This window comes from Cydia fagiglandana, chromosome 5 (genome assembly GCF_963556715.1).
Source record: "Cydia fagiglandana chromosome 5, ilCydFagi1.1, whole genome shotgun sequence".
Lineage (NCBI taxonomy): Eukaryota > Metazoa > Arthropoda > Insecta > Lepidoptera > Tortricidae > Cydia > Cydia fagiglandana.
In genome coordinates this window covers 19,897,144-19,916,582 of record NC_085936.1, presented here as the reverse complement: position 1 = coordinate 19,916,582, position 19,439 = coordinate 19,897,144, and the positions used below count along the sequence as shown (strand labels likewise).

Genomic DNA, 19,439 nt, shown 5'->3' with positions numbered 1-19,439 from the left:
GGTAAACCTATGCTGGCGCCATCTGTAAAACAAGTCGATCGGCCCGATTGGTAATATCGAAATTAGAAGTTCGTTTCCTTCCATTTCCCTTCCAATGTTTGTGGTAGGGCGTAGGGCCTTCCTCATTTTAAACGTCAAACTTCTATGAAATTATGACGTATAAATGACACTTGCACTGCGTGGGTGTGTGGGCTATCAAATCCGCTGCAGACTATTCTTGGTCTGACTCTAGTGCAACTCTAGTGAGTTTTATAACTTGGTCAAGCAAATCTTGTCAGTAGAAAAAGGCGCGAAATTCAAATTTTCTATGGGACGATTTCTATACGCGCCTACATTTTTTAAATTTGCCGCTTTTTTCTACTGACAAAATTAGCTTGACCATCTATATATTTTCTTTTGTACTAGTTGGCCCCTGACTAGTTGATTGATGGGCGTTTTCTTCTATAGCCAAAACAGCTTTTCTGACATTTCGTTTTTGACGTTGACAACATGACTTGACACCATCTTGACACGAATTAATTTATTTACGTGTTATCGATAAAGATAATTACAAAAAAACTAATGTTTATTGTATTGGTTGAGTACTAAGAACACTGAGGATATAAAGAAAACTAGCTACACTAAATCTAGGTTTAGTAAATAAATATAAAATGGCAGAGGCTAACGAAAACGAGGAAAATCCTCTGGACATCAACGGCAGCCATTTCAACTCTGATATGTATTTGGAACGCCTTCTAAAATTTGCCAATTTAAGGCAAATAATGGACAAAGAGGCCGAAATAGTCACAGAGAGTCAGTTCCTTCAGTCGGAAATGCAGACATTAGTCTACGAGAACTATAACAAGTTTATATCGGCCACTGAAACTGTTCGCAAAATGAGATCAGATTTTAAGATTATGCAGGAGGAAATGAACAAGCTTAGTGAAAACATGAACAAAATAACATCGTTTAGCGCACAGATATCAGATTCTTTAAAAGAAAGTGGTAATAATGTTAGTAGGTTATGTGGAACACGACAACTTTTGGATAAACTTCAATTTCTGTTCCTTCTTCCGAGCCAGCTGAATAAAGCGATTGAGGAAGGGCGTTACTCGGACGCCGTCCACGACTACACGCACGCCCAACGGGTTCTGCAGAAATACGGAAACCAGCCGTCATTCCAAAGCATTCAAACAGAATGTTGCGAAATAATTGATGGATTGAAGAAAACCTTGAGGGGTAGGCTTTTGAGTCCCGATACAACCGCGTCAGAGTTAGCTGAAAGCGTAGGATTATTAAGACAGCTGCAAGAAACTGATTCCACTCTTCAAGACATATTTTTGAACTGTTCAGAAAGCCGCCTAGACCAACATTTGCAAGCGTTGAGTGGCATGGTGGACAGTACAGATATTTTGGAATGGGTGGAACACTGCAATAACACTCTCTTAGCTGACTTAGGCATAGTCATATCCTGCTACCATGAAATGTTCCAGGAAAAAGACAATACCAACTTGCCTGATTTTGCTGATAAAGTCATGACTCAAGTATTCCATCTTTTTGAAGAAGTGGTTAAAAGGCCAGAAAATATTGGTACTGAGATTCTTATTAGGGGATTGGATAAATTCTTTAGAAAACTGCAGGCAATGACGGAGATTATACTGAGTGATGGCATGTCTAACAAAGCCGTTGACACTGTCGTTCAATGCATTAACCATAAGGCTACAATACAGTACCAGTCCATTCAGGCCCAATTTAAAGAGAGTCTCATGAAGGTTAGACAGTCGCTTGCAAGCAAGGGCACAGAGAACCCTGATCTTAAAGAAATTCTAAACTCCCTTCAGGTTTATCTAATGCAGAAAATACAGGCTTCCTTATTAGACTTGATGGCATTCCTACAAAATAACCTCTCATTCGGGCTTAAGGCATGGTGTGCAAAAGCTGTAGCAGATAACTGCTGGGTTATAATCTCAGAGTCCATGACAAATCTGTCAGATACAGTTAAAAAAATGGCTTGCCTGCAATCCAACAACAACATTCCATTTGAATTACTCCTGATTTTAGCCAAACTTTGTTTAGAAATGCAGGATAATGGAGTAAGTACTCTGCATACTCATCTGTTGAAGCTCTTGGAGGAGTCTGCACCGGGGTTAACAGTAGAAAACAAAGATACTAATAGTATAATGGTGCATCTATCAACCGCGGCACAGACTGCATTAGATTCTGAAGTTGTTTATATAGGACAGACTGCAGCACAGATGTTGCGAGTGTCAGTGCTAGCTAGAGACTGGCTCCGCGCTCCGGAGCCGCGAGGTCCTCGAGCAGTGTGTAGGAGAGTCGTAGAGACACTTGCAAGTGCAGACAGTGCGGCTTCACAACTATTTCCAACCAGCATGAAGCAATCCAGCGACTCAAGCCGTAGAACTATCTGGTCGCGTGCCCCATCGTCATTTTCACCTATAAATAGGATTTTCTCTGAGAGAATAGAGGTGTTTAGTCCAGCAGGGGCTGATAGAGCAGCATTATCAAATGGAGCCCTCAAAGTGGCCCTAAAGGCCTTAGTAGAGTGCGTAAGATTGCGTACTTTCGGCCGCCATGGCTTGCAGCAATTGCAAGTTGATATACATTTTCTACAGCAAAGACTATCTTGCATGGGGAATGATGAGAGACTCCTGAACGCTCTTCTAGAGGACGCTTTAGCCTCAGCACAGTTAAGATGCGTGGATCCTCAACTTATGGAGCCTAGCATTGTTGACATCATTTGTGAAAGAGGGTAGGAAAAATAGGATAAGAGAAAAAGGAACGGAATTAGATATTATTTATTGTCTTACTACAAATTATAAACATATGATGGTATAGTTATATATTCCATTGAAAATAAACAAATGAACTATTTTCTGACAATTTATTTATAACCCATTAACCAAAACTTTGCATTATCATATTAAAAATAATGATATCTACATAATATATAAAATTTACGTTAAATGCTCCTAAAACATAAATCTCACGAGACAGCTAAGTTTTATTGTAGACTTTGACATTAAGTTTACAGTTAGGGGGCACAACAAATATTTTGGAAATAAAACTACATACATAAATTTTGGTCCTACTTAGCTCTCTATGTCCAAATTTAAAAACTGTTTTATACTCGATTTTTTATTGTTTACTGATTCCAAAAATATCTATTTTTTCCTAATTTGTCAAATATAAATGTATTCCAAATTGAGGTTTCCTCGAAATTCATTTATTACATATAACTATAAACATTTGTCATTACAATCATCTAATTTATATACTTAGTTGTTTATAGTTCATTTATACATTATATCGTATATGATTCCAAAATATCGAAGAAGCAACTAAATAATTCATGTCAACTACCTACTGGAAGCCAGTTGAAGGGTGAACAGACATTTCAAATGAAAAAAATATTAGATTTTACGAATCACCCTAAAAGGCTAAAATCAACCTTCTGCCTTTTGCATACAGTTCAGTTTCACTGAAGGAACAATGTCTGTGTATCCACAGACAAAAGTACCATTAATTAAATTTTATTCCAATACAATTTCCCAATTAAAATAATTTTGCCACCTTTGTGTTAAGAAACAATGTTAATAAAACCGTATTGTTTCACTGACTTCTTAAAAAAGTGAAGTAATTCAAATGATTATGATTCTAAGTAGCAGGGTAAACTGCCCTAAAGTTTGGTCGCCTCCCCCTAACATTAACCACTGCAGTAGTAATGATCAAAAGGGGTGAACGATGTTAGGGCACTTTACCCTAACCGCCAACAAAACTAATTAAAAAATATAATCGCAAAAAAATATTCAATTATTCGATTGCCCGCTTACCACTTGCATGGTTGGGAAACTTACAACTTATAAGGAGAGGTATTTCCACATTTATTATAATGAGAACTTAATCCAGCCACTTGAACAACCAAAAATGGTCATTTGGCTCTGCAACTTAAATCCTATTCGTTAAATAAATCTTCATTCTACACTCTATGTGTTAAAACAGACATGGGAAATTGGAATTATTTAAGATGAACATAATTTACAATTTCAACTTTCTTGTCTAGGAAATAGGGTCGATGTTAGCGCGGATTATTTACCAAACTCGTTCATCTTAAATAATTTCAAACAACAGTACTTTGCATTTATAATACAGTACTGTCAATAGAGATTGCACAACGGATCATATGTCTGAACTGAAATCAAGTCTCCTACCGAACAACATAAATAGATTAGTTATTCTTACACTACAACAATTCAAATTGACAAAATATACTTATATATCTTAATATTAAATGTACAATATAAACACTCAGACACGACGGCCCACAATAACAAAATATTTCAAAATTGTAAAAATATTTCTATACAGTGGTCCGTGCGTTACATTATTGTGAGCGCGTGGCGCGTCCTAGCTGCGAACCGATTATAGGTTCAGAAAAACCGGTTTTTCTAGCCTTTGAACCGGTTCGCATTCCAACTAGCTTCCGACTGCTTACAGCTATACAGGGAGCCCAATCAGTCTGGGGCCACGCTCAGGCACTAAAAGGATGTCCACTGCAGAAGTGAAGAATTAATATTTCAGTTCAATATCTTAGGCCATGGACCCATGGACCTTTAATGTAAGATAGATGTCGCGTCTAAATTATTTCTTAAAATCTTGAATGACGTCACACTCGTTTATCTGTATAATCTCTGTGAGATGTGATACAAAACCAGTGTGACTGGGTGTGTCTATAAAATATCCATACAGGAAATCCGGAACTAATCCGGAAATCTGGAAAATCCGATTTCACTTAAAACTTAAAATACTAGTGATGTTTTTACCTCCAAATGATTATTTTTTAGCAAAAACTTTCAAATTTCATTTCATAATAAAATATGTTGGTCCAAATGCTTTTTCGGATTGGCCGAGTAGAAAACACATAGTTAACTTTTAAAATTACATTTTGAGGTTAAAAATTGCTTGGCAACTTTGCTCAATGTAACTTCAACTTCAATTATGTGGCATTATAATATAGATTAGATCAGACAACATCGAATATTGACCTGAAATAGGCTTCTTTCAAATCGACAGTGAACCCTTGCGTAAAGCGGAGACCCCTTACAACTAAACCTTAAGGCCGTACTACACGTATTATGGACTCCTAATGAATGTGAGTGGGCCATTTTATACATTTTACACCCTTGTTAAATATTGGATTTGGAATTTTATATGTTGGTTCTACTCTGACCTTTTGAAAAAACAGTCCCAAAAATTCCATACAGTTTTCGTTCCTTTAATTTTGTTACCGTTATACAAAGTCTGTGAAACATGGTAACGGAATTGAAAAAGGGACTTTCTTATTTCCTGTGAGAGTCAATAGAGCTCGTCATTCTGATTAGATATAACATAAAAGACTAAAAAACAATAGTGATGTGAACAACTTTAATACTTTGAACGCCACGCCGGTCGTTGAGAAACTTAATCAGAGTGACAGAGAAAAATCCCCGCAATTTGCGAACTTCGATTTTCGCGGTTATAGCCCAGACGTCTTTGGTGGTCTAAGTGTTAAATAAAATGTTTTATGCCACTTAAAACACCCAAGCAGTGAGTAATTTTAAGTAGAATGTAAAGTACTCACTGAACGAACATGGGTCATCCCATAAAACGTGTAGTAGTTACAAGAGGTCTATTTCCTCGACGGACGCTTATCGGGCAACGGTATGCCGGTGTGTACGCGGCTCCTCGCACTAGCTGTCTTCTTCACTGATTTCCGAACACTGTCCTTACCACTGACTACTTTCTTTTGCTCGACACTAACTTCTTTTTTCCCACTCTTTTTTACCTGATCGACACTTTTCCGCGATTGCTCGACACTTTTCCGCGGTTGCTCGACACTTTTCCGCGGTTGCTCGACACTACTGGCGTCTTTCCCACTCTTTTTTACCTGATCAACACTTTTCCGTGAATGCTCGGCGACAGTGACACTTTTTTTCGGTTTCTCAACATCCTTAACACTTTTTTTTACCTGGTCGACACTTTTCCTCGGCTGCTCGGCACTCGCCTTGCGGCTCGGTGGCGCTGTGTCGATGTCGCGTGGTCGACGCACGCGTGGGGGTGTGTGAGCGAGAGAGGCGTGCCGTGCGAGCAGGGCGGCGCTACTGAATAGTTGGCCGCAGTCGCAGCGGTGCTCGGCCGCTGCTGTTCCTGTAAAAGCGGGGTTTTTGGTTGACATAAATGACAGGTAACGAGTAACGGATTTACGGTATTCATTACTTCAATGATATTGAAACAGTAGCGCATTCCTTTTGTTCATATCTAGACAAAAGAAATTCAACCATATTGCCTTCACTATTGATTACAAAATCAACTGACCATTTTTCTTGTATGATGCGCCTGAAGATAGAATTGAATATTGGATCTCTACTGGGTTGACCACAATGTACAAAATTGATTTAATTTGCTTCAATTTCAAATAATTATGAAATTAATTGCAGATATTTATAGCAGACCAAATACACCTAAGGGCAAAACATTGTTATTGTTACATTCGTAGCACAGGAAGTTAGTTTTGATAAGGACTTTTACATAAAATTTTCCTGCTCATAATGCATCAGCATCAGGCCAAAACTTTTGAATCAAATCATACGTATTTAAAGTAATGGTGATCTAATTAAAGTTACTCACGTCGTTTGATCGGTTTCGCAGGCGAAGGTTTAGCCGTCTTGACGATGGCCTTCCCTAGCGACTTTCGCTTCGCTATCGCGCTGAGAGACTTTCTCTTCTCGGCCATCGTCTTCCTCCGTTTCGTATCTTCCGCCGGAACATCTTGCTTCTCCGGTTTTTCCGGAATAGTCTTCGGGAAGGAATACTTCACGTCGCTGTCATCCGAGTCGGTTGAAGGCACTTTGACTTCTATTTTGGGTTTGACCACCGGTTTGGAAGGCGAGGGAACGTCGTCAGATTTGGCGCGGAGACGCGGGATTTTAGGCGGGTGCTGGAGTAACGATCGTCTTCTGACTACGTCTTTATGTGGTTTCTCGAATTGTAAGGAATTGCGCTTTTTAGCGCGGATTTTCGTGAAGGTCTTGCTTTCGGTCGTCTCCGCGACTTTGAAGTCAGGGTTGAACATGTAACGGATCTCATCCTCGTCGCTGGAAGGCGCGGTCCGCTCGTCAGTCGGCGGAGCGAGTTTCTGACGCTTCGTCACACTCGGCGCCACTTTTTCTTTAATTGGAGTTTTCTTCTTAGGCGTGTCTTCGATAACTATGATCTCTGCTACTTGTTTGACTTTAGCTGGAGTTTCTACCGACTTTGCAACTTTGGGAATAGGATTTTCTGACGGCGGTGCTTTCTTTTCAGCTGTTTTAGGCTCGGTCTGTTTTTCTACTTTCTCGACTGTTGGTACTATTGCTGGTTTAGGAGGATCTTCCTTTACCTGAGGTACATCCTTAGGAAGATCAATTGGTTTTTCGGGAGGTTTTACCACTTTTTCCTCAACAGCTTTTGTCTCTATTGGCGGTGCCTCTTTGTCAGATTCTACTTTACTTTCCTGTGACAGTTCTGCCTTAGCACTTTCTTCAGCGTTCTTTTCTTCTAGCGCCGCTGCTTGTTTGGCTGCCGATTGCCTCTTTTTCCTCAGACAAATGACCGTGTGTTTATTCAGCGAATGCTCGTTAGGGAACACCATGTAGCACAAATTGCATTCGTGGATAATATCTTTAGTGGACAACGCACTTTTTACGCTCTTCTGATCATCAGATTTCTCGGAGCTGGTCTCTAGATGTTGCTCTTTGTGTTCGATCAAATGGTGGAGTTTTCTGAAGGTTTTCTTGCAGATATCGCACTGCGGCGGCGGTGTCGGCTTCTCTTTCTCCTTTTCCTGGGTTATGGAGTTGGATCTCTGCCGGTTAATGCCATCATGGGTTTCTCTGTGCTCCACGAGATGATGTAGCTTCCTAAACGACTTGTCGCAGGGTTCGCAGCGGAAACCTGCACTCTGGTCATCTATTTTTGAAGACTCAAGGTTTTTGGAAAGCTCCTTCTGTTCAGAAGATGTCTTCCTTAGCGCCCTCGACTGCACCGGGTTGTGGATCAGCCTGTGTTGGACCAAATGATGTAGTTTCCTGAATTCTTTCTTACACGTTTCACAGCTGAACACAGATTTTTCTGTAGGCTCGGGTTCGTTGTTCGATTTTTTATCTTCTTTTTTATGCTGCAGCTTATGGCTGACCAGGTAGGAAAGCTGTCTGAAGCTCTTGTTGCATATTTCGCAAACGAGACTACTAGCCCTCGGGTTGAGTTTGGGCTTGATGGTCTTTCGGGGTTCAGTCTTTTTAGGCTCATCTTCTTTAGCGTCAGTTTCGATCGGAATGACGTCGTCGCTCGAAGACGATTTGCCTGAGTCTTTCGACTTTCTTTTACTGGGAGTTTTTCTGACCGGAGAGTGATCCACTTCATCGGCATCGTGTCTCGAACCTCGCGATTTGGGTTCGCTGTCTCGCGACTTTGTCTCGCTCTCGCGTGAGAGCCGCGAGCGGCGCGGACTGCGTTTCTCGGAATCGGATCGGCTCGGGGACGGCCCGGTGCAGTGCTTTACGTGTTTGAACACGACATTTTCCGACCTGAACAGCTTGTTGCAGATGGGGCAGACGATCTTTTCGTTAATCTTTCCCATCGTCCAGTTTTCTTTGATCATGGAATCATCATCACTAGAATCGTCGGAACTGCTGATATGTTTAGACACTTTAGCGTCGATGAGTCTCGGTTTTTTCTGGGGACTGACTGTAGTATCTCCCGCGGCATCGGGCAGAGGATTTTTCCTCGGCCTTCCGCGGCCGCGTTTGACGGGTGTACTCTGTGAACTGTCCACGCTCTGAACACTAGCGTTCAAGGTCTCCGACTGATCGAGCAGCTCGGCCGCCTTCACGAGGCTGTCTATAGCCGAAACCGCGTCAGTATGGAGAACAGGAGGCATGGGATTCGGTCGGATCTCTGTAGGCTCTTCGACGCTCCTCCCGAGCAAGTACGATTTCTTCGGAACGACATTCTGCTTCCTCTCTGGCTTATCCTCAGTTTTCCGCTTCTTTTTAGGCGAGACGTCTATACCCAGGTCACTAGGCTCGATCAACTCTAAGTCGGGGGTTTCTACAGGGGTGAGCACCTGTTTGCGTTGATGTTTGCTCTTGGTTTTGACTTCCTCCTGCCTTTCGTCTATAGCATCAAGCATGTCTGAGTCGAGAGAATCTCCAGTTCCGACGGTGACTGCGTCAGGCTCTGGCGCCCGCTTGGCCGGTGATAAGTCCCGGCCTTGGACGTTCAATTGAGTACTATTAAATTCCGAAACGTTTGAATCTAAGTATACAACTTTGACAGGCTTGTCTTCTATGATAGTGATCGGGCTTTCAATACGGCGTTTGGCGCTCACCGATATCGCTGTCTGATACGCCAGTTGAAGCTTCGATTGGTACTGCTTATTAGTTTCCACAGGAATATACTTGCTCGCAGCTTTGCTCGGATGATACTGCTTAACCGGTAGGTGCTTGTGTGGTGACTTAGCTTTGGCTTCAGCAAGCATTTGTTCGTTTCGAGAAATCTTCTTTGGTGGCACCTCCCTTGGCACAACCGTTTGGATGACTTGGTGAGACTCTGTGATGGTTAAACGATCTTCATAGGTGACCGAATTGCGTCTCGCAAACTTGTCGAATTCCTTTTCGGTTATTATTTTGTCTTTACTCGTGTTAGCCTCGTGGGTCGGTATCGCGACCGACTTCTCTGCCGTTTTAGACGAGCCTTTAGACGAAATCGAGGACTTTTCTTTAATTTCTAGATTTATAACGTCCCCCTCGCTCAGTTTCTGCTGAGATTTAGGCAGAGGTAGCAGATTGGGAATCTTGCTAACCTTCGGCGGTATACTCTGGGGTTCAGTTTTGGATAAAACTTTAGACTCTGTGTATGGCCGCGGCAATTCGTGTGGCGGCCTCTCCACGAAGGGTATTCCGTGTAATTCGTTCATCTTCATTTCAATAGCATCCAAGAGAGTAGGCTGACTGTTAGTTTTTGGTTCAGGCTTTTTATCAACTTTCTCAATTATAGGTTTTTCTGTAACAGTCGGCATAATAGGTTCTGGGCTTTTTCCAGTTACCGCCCTATTGATAATACCTTCAATTGTTTTATCAATTAGGTGCTGATTATTGATTTCCTTTCTCTGTTCCTTTTTAGTAGTACTAGATGCAGCAGCTGCGACTACGGGCTCTGACTGAATCTTTTGTGGTTCTTGCTCAGGTTTCTTTTCAATAATTGGTTTAGGTTTTACAACAGGAGCCTCAGGTTTCACAGAAACTTTAGGTTCGATCTTAGTTGAAGTAGCAGGGGCCGTTTTGCTCGCAAACGCTTCAGCTTTCACATTTCCTTTATTTAGTGACTCTTTAATTTTCATATTCGCATTATAGGTTTGCCTTTGACTATCGATCTTCTTTAGGACATCTCTTCTATTTAAATCATTGGGCTGCTTAATCTGGTTTGCATTAGATATGTTGACTGGCTTCGATTCTTTGATTTTATTTAAAAAGTCTTGGCGATTAGCTTCAGTCCACTTGCCGAAGGGAACTGGCGCATGATTATTATTAATGGACTTTGGTTTTGAGTCAACTGCATTTGTTAATTTATGGTTAATTTCCCTTTTGGCTTCAGCAATATTTATAATTGGGGGTTTGATATCTGACTTTATTTGTGGTTTGATTAAACTTTGAGTATTTTGGATTGGTAACCTGCTTTCCGATTGCTCTTTACTAGGTAATAATGGCGTGGTCTTTACATCTTTAGTATTTGCGATTGGTAATGCTTCTTTCTTCTCTAATTTCTTGCCTGTTGATTCCAATTTAGAAAATAAATTCTCTGGTTTATTATGTATGTTATTCACGATCAAATGATTTACTTTTGCTGTTGAGATCGAAGGATCTAGTGCAGCTGATTTCGTTTCAGTAAAATTCTTATCAATAGGTTTCATTTCAACTGATTCCTTCACATTCGACGTTTTTTCTACATTTTGATTTATTTGGTCTCTAGGAAGCGTAGTTCCTTTTATTAATTCGTTTTGTATTATTTTAATATTATGGTTTAATTGAGTATCTTTAGGGTTAGTGCCTTTAACTTCGATATGACTAAAACTATTTGTTTTTATTTCAGTTCCAGGCTTATTTTCTGTTGTAGTCTTATCAGTTTTTATGGTGTTAGTCTTAAGATCTTTCACGGATGTTGCTATTGTTGTATCTATTTTATCAGGTTTAAACTTGTCGATATTATGATCTGACGTGATATTTATGGCAGTAGCTTTTATCGAGCTTGAGTTGCCCGTCTGAAGAGTTTCAGCAACACATGCTTTGTTTGTGATGGAAGTTGTAGGTTTAATTTCTCCTGTTTCCAAAACTTTCTTCATTTGATTACCAATAATTGTTGATTTTATTTCAACGGCCGGCGCTACCTTTTCTACTTCTCGTTTCTGTGATTCACATTTTTCAGGTTGGCTTTCAAGAATCTGCTCTTCAATGACTAATACATCTTCATCGACCTCCATGTCATCTGATTCAATGATTACTGTAGGTGACAGTGGTTTAACTTCAGGTTTATCATTTATGGATGTTTTATCTATTGCATTATCAATTTCCATAGGTACGCTAGATATTTCTTTTTCTTTTGCATCTGTATGTGTAGTTGGTAATGGTTGCTTGGGTGTTAAAGGTTGCTTTTCTTCGGTTTTATTGCCCTTACTAACACTTGTCGTTGGAATTTCAACCCTACTTGTACTTGGAGCAGCATTTGGTTTCTTAGAAATGTCTTCTGGTTCATCTTTTTTCATTTTTTCCTTCTCCTTAGCTATTGGTACTTTAACTGATTCCATTAGTTTTCCTAGCATCACAACTTTCGCTTCATCTTCATTCAGTTTCGCTACCTCTACTTTATCACTAGTTTTGGCATTAGAACTGCAAGGGATTTCATCTGTTTTCTTCTCAATTACATCAGACACTACTTCCTTTGTCACTACACTGTCCTGCTTTTTGCCAGGACTGTCCTTATCTCCGGGTTTGTCAGCTGGTGTTTCGTCAATTGTTTTATCAGGACTAGCAACATCCTTATTTTTGGATGTTGAGGGTGATTCCAAATTTTTTTGTTTGCAATTGTCTGTGTGGACTTCTATAGTCTTCTTGATGTTGTCTGAATGTCTATTAGGATGTAGTTGCTGGTCTACCATCGTTTTAGTTAGTGGAATTCCTTCCTTGTTAGGAGTGGAATGGACCATAAGGGGTGACTTCCTTGACTCACTGAATTTGACCATTTTCCCGTTTACGTTTCGTTCTGTTCTGTCAGCTTGGGGTTCTTTAGGTTCCGTGTCTTGTTTAGATGTGGACGCAACGGGAGCATCCTTGTCTGGTGTTGTATCCTTCTTTTCAGCTTCTTTGCTTGTGCTTGGTTGACAAACAACCGGCTTGTTGTCGTCTTTTGACGTGCTTGGGGCAGCTGGTGCTGGTCGTTCTCTAATAGGCTGCAAGATCAAAACAAATATGTTAAATATATGCCACCCAAATCTTACTGTAAATGGTTTTTATAGGTATATTGTAACTGTAAAAGTTCTACATTTCAAGGCTATGAAATAACAGATAAATGAGGTATAACCCATATAACCAAATTTGCTTTGAAGCAAACTTTCCATGCATTTCTATTGGACTATTGACCGTCTGTATATTCAGATAGAGCGAGAGTCCACAACAAGAAAACGAGAAGTGAGGCAGGACAAAATAAACGCAGCCTCGCAATATAAGTTAGATTACGAAAGGATTTAAATTCAGTCAGATTTCAATGGCGTCTATAGCAATTTGCCGCACTAGAAAAGCCAGAATAAGTTACGATGCGGCCTATCAAAATCACATCCCTCGTGAAATTCGACAAATATAAAATATCATATGCAATCTGCATATTCAAGCACTAGCAGAGCCTGCGTAGCGTTCACTATTACAGCCGTAAAATTAGCTTAACGTTAGTATGACATTCGAATTTTTTTTTAATTTTTTCGATGAGGCGCGCGCACAGCTCTTGTGAGCAAGGACCCCGCTAAGGATACGGACGAGCCTTGTTCATATGCATATCTGTCGCCAGTTTTCCCTTAGTCGCCTTATACGGCACCACGACTTTCGAAAATTCAATGAAAGTTCGATTTTCGACGTTCGAAGTACAAACAGCAACACTCCTAACTGTACATCGGTGGACCTTATTACAAACGGCATAAGGTCCACCGATGTAAAGTTAACAGTCCGGGCGATGGCCCGCTCACCGGACAGCTGACGGCGCGGCCCTCCGCCGCGCTCGCAGTCTGCGCGCCGCCCTCCCGCAGCGCGGCGGCCGCGCGCGCCCGGCCCGAGGCCCGCGGCAGCCTCGCAGAGGCTCCTCTCCCGTTGACCCAGCTGCATTCACAATAACACTTTATGATAATATCTTACCGTCTCTTGGGGCACTACGACTACTTCTTGTATTTCTTCGTAAACTTCTAAATTGCCTTCGGCGTTTTCTCTATAACAACAGAAAAAAAAGAAAATTAAAATAAAATAAAGAAATAAATGAAATAAGAGCAAATCCTATTGCGCGTTAAAGTAACTTTTAGCCCCCGACAGAAAAGGGGGAGTTATAAATTTAAAGTGTGTATATGTATGTTTGTGCCTCTGTGGCATTTTAGCTCTCCAACTGATGAACCGATTTGAGTGTGGTTAGTGAAACAAAGTGTTATCAGCCAAAACTCTTTAGTTAGATGTTGCAGTTTACAGCTAGGCTGAGTTTTTGCACTGAACTTTTTAAGTCTAACCATTGTGATTGTATCATCTGATAGAAAATTGGAATTAGAATGGCTTCCCAGAATTCTCAGACTAAGTATTTAGATGCAGAACTGTTTGGCCTAGTTGATCAGTAGTGACCCTATTAAGCCAGTGGTCGTGGGTTGAAATCAAGGTAAGGCCATTTATTTGTGTGATGATGATGAGCATGGATAAATAGTTGTTCCATATAGGTGTTTCTTAGGTATTTAAGTAATAATAAAAAATAAATAGTTAAATATTATAGGAATATTATTAATATTATAGTATTATTTTATCGTCGAATGCAACCTTCTCGTTTGCCGCGGCGTGTTTTGCTTGGCGCCATAGCTGATGCCAAGAGAAGTGTCGGTCGGCCGATGCTACGGCATAAGGACTGCGTCAAGCGAGACATGAACTCCTTCAACATCCCGGTTCATAAATGGCAGGAGCTTGCCGAGGACAGAGATAAGTGGCGCAATCTGGTGTTCGATGGTCGTAAAATCCACGATGACGCCTGGTTTAAGACACTCGCAAGTAAGCGAGCCAAGCGTCATCAGCCACGGGCACACTACACCTGCCAGTTTTGCGGTCGTGGTTGCCGCTCCCGTATTGGCTTATACAGCCATGAAAAAAGTTGTCGCCCTGCCTGACACTGTTTGTATAGTCTGCAATAGACTGAAAGGCCTATGATGAGTATTATTTATAAATATCTATATATTACATAAATCATCACAACACAAGCTTTAGCTGTGGGGCTTAGTCAATTTGTGTAAAATGCCCTATCTTTAAAAAACACTCTGAATGTGGAAAGCTCCAAGTATCAAAATGATTGACAACTAAATACTGTAATAGCAAGTTTCTTCATTACTATGCACATGCAGAAACAAAGTAGGTAAAAACAATGCACATATTTCATTACTTATGTAGATGTATATGATTATGTGTATTTCGATATGAGTTTCTTGGTTTAATAACTGCCACTTGTTAATTTTCTAACTTCACATAGTTTTTTAGGGTTCCGTACCCAAAGGGTAAAAATGGGACCCTATTACTAAGACTCTGCTGTCCGTCTGTCTGTCACCAGGCTGTATCTCATGAACCGTGATAGCTAGGTAGTTGAAATTATCACAGACGATGTATTGTTGCCACTATAACAACAAATACTAAAGACAGAATATAATAAATATTTAAGTGGGGCTCCCATACAATAAACGTAATTTTTTTGCCGTTTTTGGCGTAAATGCTACGGAACCTTTCGTGCGCGAGTCCGACTCGCACTTGGCCGGTTTTTTTTATACAGCAGATAATGGTAAAGTTCTTGACATAAGTTTTATTAGTTTAGGATTATTTATGATCATTTTATCAGTTTTCAGTGATATCACCCATCAAAGGTTATTGACCTTGTGTAAATAAATAGCGGATACATTTGAATACTATATTTAATCAAATGTAGGGTATGTCAAACAATATGACGTGTATTGTGCCATACACAAATATAAGAGTGTGACATAATATCTAGTGCATTCCAATGATTAATATATCGTGTTTTTTTTTCTACTTATGCAATTTTAAACATCCAATAGCTAAGTGCTACAAAATGTGCTAGACATACAAATATAACAAAATTAATTGTCAAGTTTCATCATTAATAAGATGTTGTTAGTAAAAATATATTTAAATTGTTATTAAATTATTTTTGATTACAAAAAAAGACTTGAAGTGTAATGATCAAAAGATTAATTAAAAATTTCTCATAAGGTTGTTTTCATAATGTATTCAAAACTTACCGGACTTTAAGAAACTTGAAGCTAGGCTCCTCCTCCTGCGGCTCCTTGACTATCTGAACTGCAGCCAGCTCGTCCTGACCCTCCTTCCGGTACAAATACAGCCCGGTCCCGATGCTTATAGCCGCCACATTGTTCCCGTCAATTTGCAGAACAACCTCCGTCCTGTCTTCTTCTGCATTATTATCTGGTATATTTTCTTCACTGTTATCATTTGGGAGATTCGCCTCTCCGTTATCGTTAGGTAGATTGGCTTCTGCTATCTCCGCTTCATTGTCAAGATTGGCAATCTGTTCTGCATCATTGTCTAAAGGAAGATGGGCAATTTCTACTTGTTCTTCGCCATTAATTGGAATATTTGCCTCTACGTCTTCAAGAAGGGCATGGTCTAACAGATTACCTTGGTTTAATGGTACGTTGACTGGAGGCTCGTCTGCCACCTGTTGGACAATCTCTACTGGTTGCCCGTCAACCTTGTCTACGGACATTTCAGTTGGTAGCTTTAAACTTGTTTGCTTACTTAATTCATTGTTCCCTTGCAAAGGAAGACTGGAACTTTCTAGTAGCTTTAAATTCTGATTACTTTCAGATCCATCATCACTTTTTGATGTACTAGAACTTTCCACCTTGGAAGTAGAAGCTTTCTCAACATCATCAACCAGCAAACCAGAACTTGCAGGAGACTTCAAGTTGGGAGGTTTATCAATTTCAACATTGTCATCTATCACAAGTTCATTGCCATCATACGAGTTATCATTATCATCAAATATGTTGACTCCACCGGACAAAATGTTAGCCGCCTCAATTTGTTTACCAATCTTATAGTCTATTTTTCCAATTGGAGACAGATTGGGGAAGCAGTCGGAAGCGTTGAGAGTGGAATCCGCGCTGGTCGTCGCCAGTGACACGTCTTTGGTGATGTCGTTGTCAAAGGAGTCGTCTTCTGAGAGAGAGTAGTACTTGGAGGGCGTGTCGTTGGCCGTGAGGAAGGAGTCGCCGGCCCCGGAGCCGTCCAGCGACGAGTCCCGCGAGCCGCCTGCGCCGCCGCCGCGCAACTGGTTCAATCTATCCATTCCCACACTTCATCTGCAAACTAAACAATAACATCAATTAGCCTTTCAATAACACACAAAAAAGTTTTCTTTTTTACCATCCATCTCTCAAGAGAAAATATAAAAACAACCCCCACTACGCCAAATTAGCACCTAGGTCAACAGCGAAGCATTATACGAAACATTAGTGGAGCAAACGATAATGGAACTATGTGACACTTATGATAAACATCCGAGGGAATTGAACGTACCAAGTGGATTACTAATATGTTGCATAAAATTTATTGTCATATTTTACTTTCGCATAGCAACCCTTGGCAGAATCATCATTTCGCAGAATTACTTTTTGCATAAGTTTCATGGCATACTGTTGTTTCGCACAATTTTGTAAAGCAGAATAATGCAATGGCATAATCTCAATTTGAAGAATAATACTATAATCGAATAATTGTTTTGCCGAAAATTGCGTCGCATAATATGTACTTGGCATACTGTCTTTTCGCACAATTTCCTTAGGCAGAATAATTCATTGGCATACTGTTGATGAGAATAATATTTTGATGGATAGTTAGTTTCTCGCCGAAATAGGTACCCTACTACACCAATGAATACCTACTCCAACAGTACCTATTGAGCAGGGGTCGCAGTTCTAACCTAACCTAACCTACACTTCTGGAAGCAGTTTCTTTTGAGCAGGGGTCGCAGTTCTAACCTAACCTAACCTACACTTCTGGAAGCAGTTTCTTTTGAGTAGGGGTCGCAGTTCTAACCTAACCTAACCTACAGTTCTGGAAGCAGTTTCTTTTGAGTAGGGGTCGCAGTTCTAACCTAACCTAACCTACAGTTCTGGAAGCAGTTACTTTTGAGGGGTGTGTAATGATCCGTATAACAATTTTTGATATATTTTCAAAATATATAACAACTTTTGATATAATTTCATGGTGTATAATCACTTAAGCGGTATAATGAACTTTTGATATAACAACAAAATAACTATTTTCATGGGATATAATGTTTAATCGATATAAAAGCTATTCGATATAACGTTTACTGGATATAATGAATATTTGTTATAAGTATTTATGGTATAATGTATTCAAATGTATAATAATAAGTTGAGGTTATAATAAAAAAAGTCGGTTCTGGCGCTTCGCCGGCCGCTACCGCGGCACGCTCGCTTCGCTCGCTCGGCTCGCGCGCTGTAGGGTCGCAGTTCTACCTAACACTCCTCCTCGCTTCGCTCGTCGTCGTACCTAACTGAGACCTGCCTTAAGTTCGAATACGTAGGTTGTTATAATAGTAGTAAATATTACAAATTATACCAGTACTACATTATGCCAACTGAGCGTTATATCGAACTTAATTATATACGCTGTTAATGTTAGATTAGAAGTTGTTATATTACAAGTTCATTATACTTGACGATAGTTAGACTCTTTAAGAATATACCATGTATTGTTATAGCAAAAGTGCATTATGTCCCTCAATCGTTATATCGACTAAAAATATATCAAAAGTTGTTATATGGACCGTTACGCACCCTCTTTTGAGTAGGGGTCGCAGTTCTAACCTAACCTAACCTACAGTTCTGGCAACAATTTCTTTTGTGTAGGGGTCGCAATTGTAACCTAACCTAACCTATAGTTCTGGCAGCAATTCCTTTTATGTAGAGGTCGCAGTTCTAACCTAACTTAACCTGTAGTTCTGGCAGCAATTCCTTTTGTGTAGGTTCAGTCAGCGACATGAGTATTATGCGGTAACAATTTCGGCAGAACTTTTATTCTGCTGCATAACATTCTGCGAAATTCAAGTCTACAATATGAGCAATATGCCATAAGAAATTCGGTGGAATGTAATTTATGCTACATACAATTCTGCGTATGTAAAATCGACGATAGTAGTATTCTGCTATTCAAAATTCTGCCAAGTGAATGTTATGCGACATGACAGTTATGCTAATTATACAATTATGCAAAAGTATCATTCGGTTAAAAATGTTTCTGCGAAACCTGCTATGCGAAGTGTATTTCGGACAATCGATATTATGCAAGATAAAGGGAAGCCTACCAAGTTAATATTTGCTAGAATGAGGTCTTGCTAAAATTTTAGTGAAAAAATCTTTGTTGGATATCTGATGATATGGAAGAATAATAATATTTTTGTAATAATTTACGTAAAACAACAATAATGAAACACATCGAAGTAAAGATGGACGCGAATTAGCAATGTTGCCGTTATTCAGGACGTCAAAATGAGATTACGGGACTTGATAGTGATTGACAGGTATTAATAATATCGATTGGATTGCGTACTATAATTAAATTTATTAATTCATTTCTGCAGCTGAATAGTAAGTTTTCAAGTAATTTCCAAAGAAATAAATATATTAGTAATTTTCCGTTGTGAATACCTGAGAATAAAATACCGTAAACGGTGAATATATTATCCAAAAATATTAACGGCAAATATGTAATCGATTATAGACTCGATCGATTTACTGCAGCTATCTTATCTTTAATCTGGCAATACGCGCCCTACTTAAAGATATTATATTGGCAACATTGACATTCAACGGATCAACGGTTTTAAAGCTGTCTCAAACAAACTGGACGGTTCAAGAAGACTTTCTTGTCTTTATTTTCAGACCACGTTTATAGTAATAATATTGATTTTCCTTATTTTATATAAGACATACTTTACATTAATGACAAATCTTAAATTTTCTCGTAATTTATTACCATAATGACGCAGTTTATAGATTTCAACATTTAAACTGTGCAATAGAT

General features: G+C 39.7%; 2 protein-coding genes across 4 annotated transcripts; one reads left to right on the top strand and one right to left on the bottom strand.

Annotated features, from left to right (window-relative positions):
• Positions 1-523: 523 nt before the first annotated feature.
• Positions 524-2,871, top strand: LOC134664638 (vacuolar protein sorting-associated protein 51 homolog). The gene has a single exon (XM_063521375.1). It carries the CDS (start codon positions 651-653, stop codon positions 2,751-2,753), a length of 2,103 nt encoding a protein of 700 aa, XP_063377445.1. The 5' UTR covers positions 524-650; the 3' UTR covers positions 2,754-2,871.
• Positions 2,868-18,873, bottom strand: LOC134664630 (titin-like). 3 transcript variants are annotated; one of them, XM_063521360.1, is made up of 6 exons: positions 18,721-18,873; positions 15,605-16,694; positions 13,470-13,539; positions 6,664-12,517; positions 5,957-6,183; positions 2,868-5,887 (listed from the first exon to the last, which is right to left on the bottom strand). In XM_063521360.1, exons 2-6 carry the CDS (start codon positions 16,672-16,674, stop codon positions 5,666-5,668), a joined length of 7,443 nt encoding a protein of 2,480 aa, XP_063377430.1. In that variant the 5' UTR covers positions 16,675-16,694; positions 18,721-18,873; the 3' UTR covers positions 2,868-5,665. The 3 variants fall into 3 exon arrangements, with proteins under 3 accessions (XP_063377430.1, XP_063377431.1, XP_063377432.1); XM_063521361.1 differs by having other exon boundaries at positions 2,868-5,866; XM_063521362.1 differs by having other exon boundaries at positions 2,868-5,845.
• Positions 18,874-19,439: the final 566 nt, after the last annotated feature.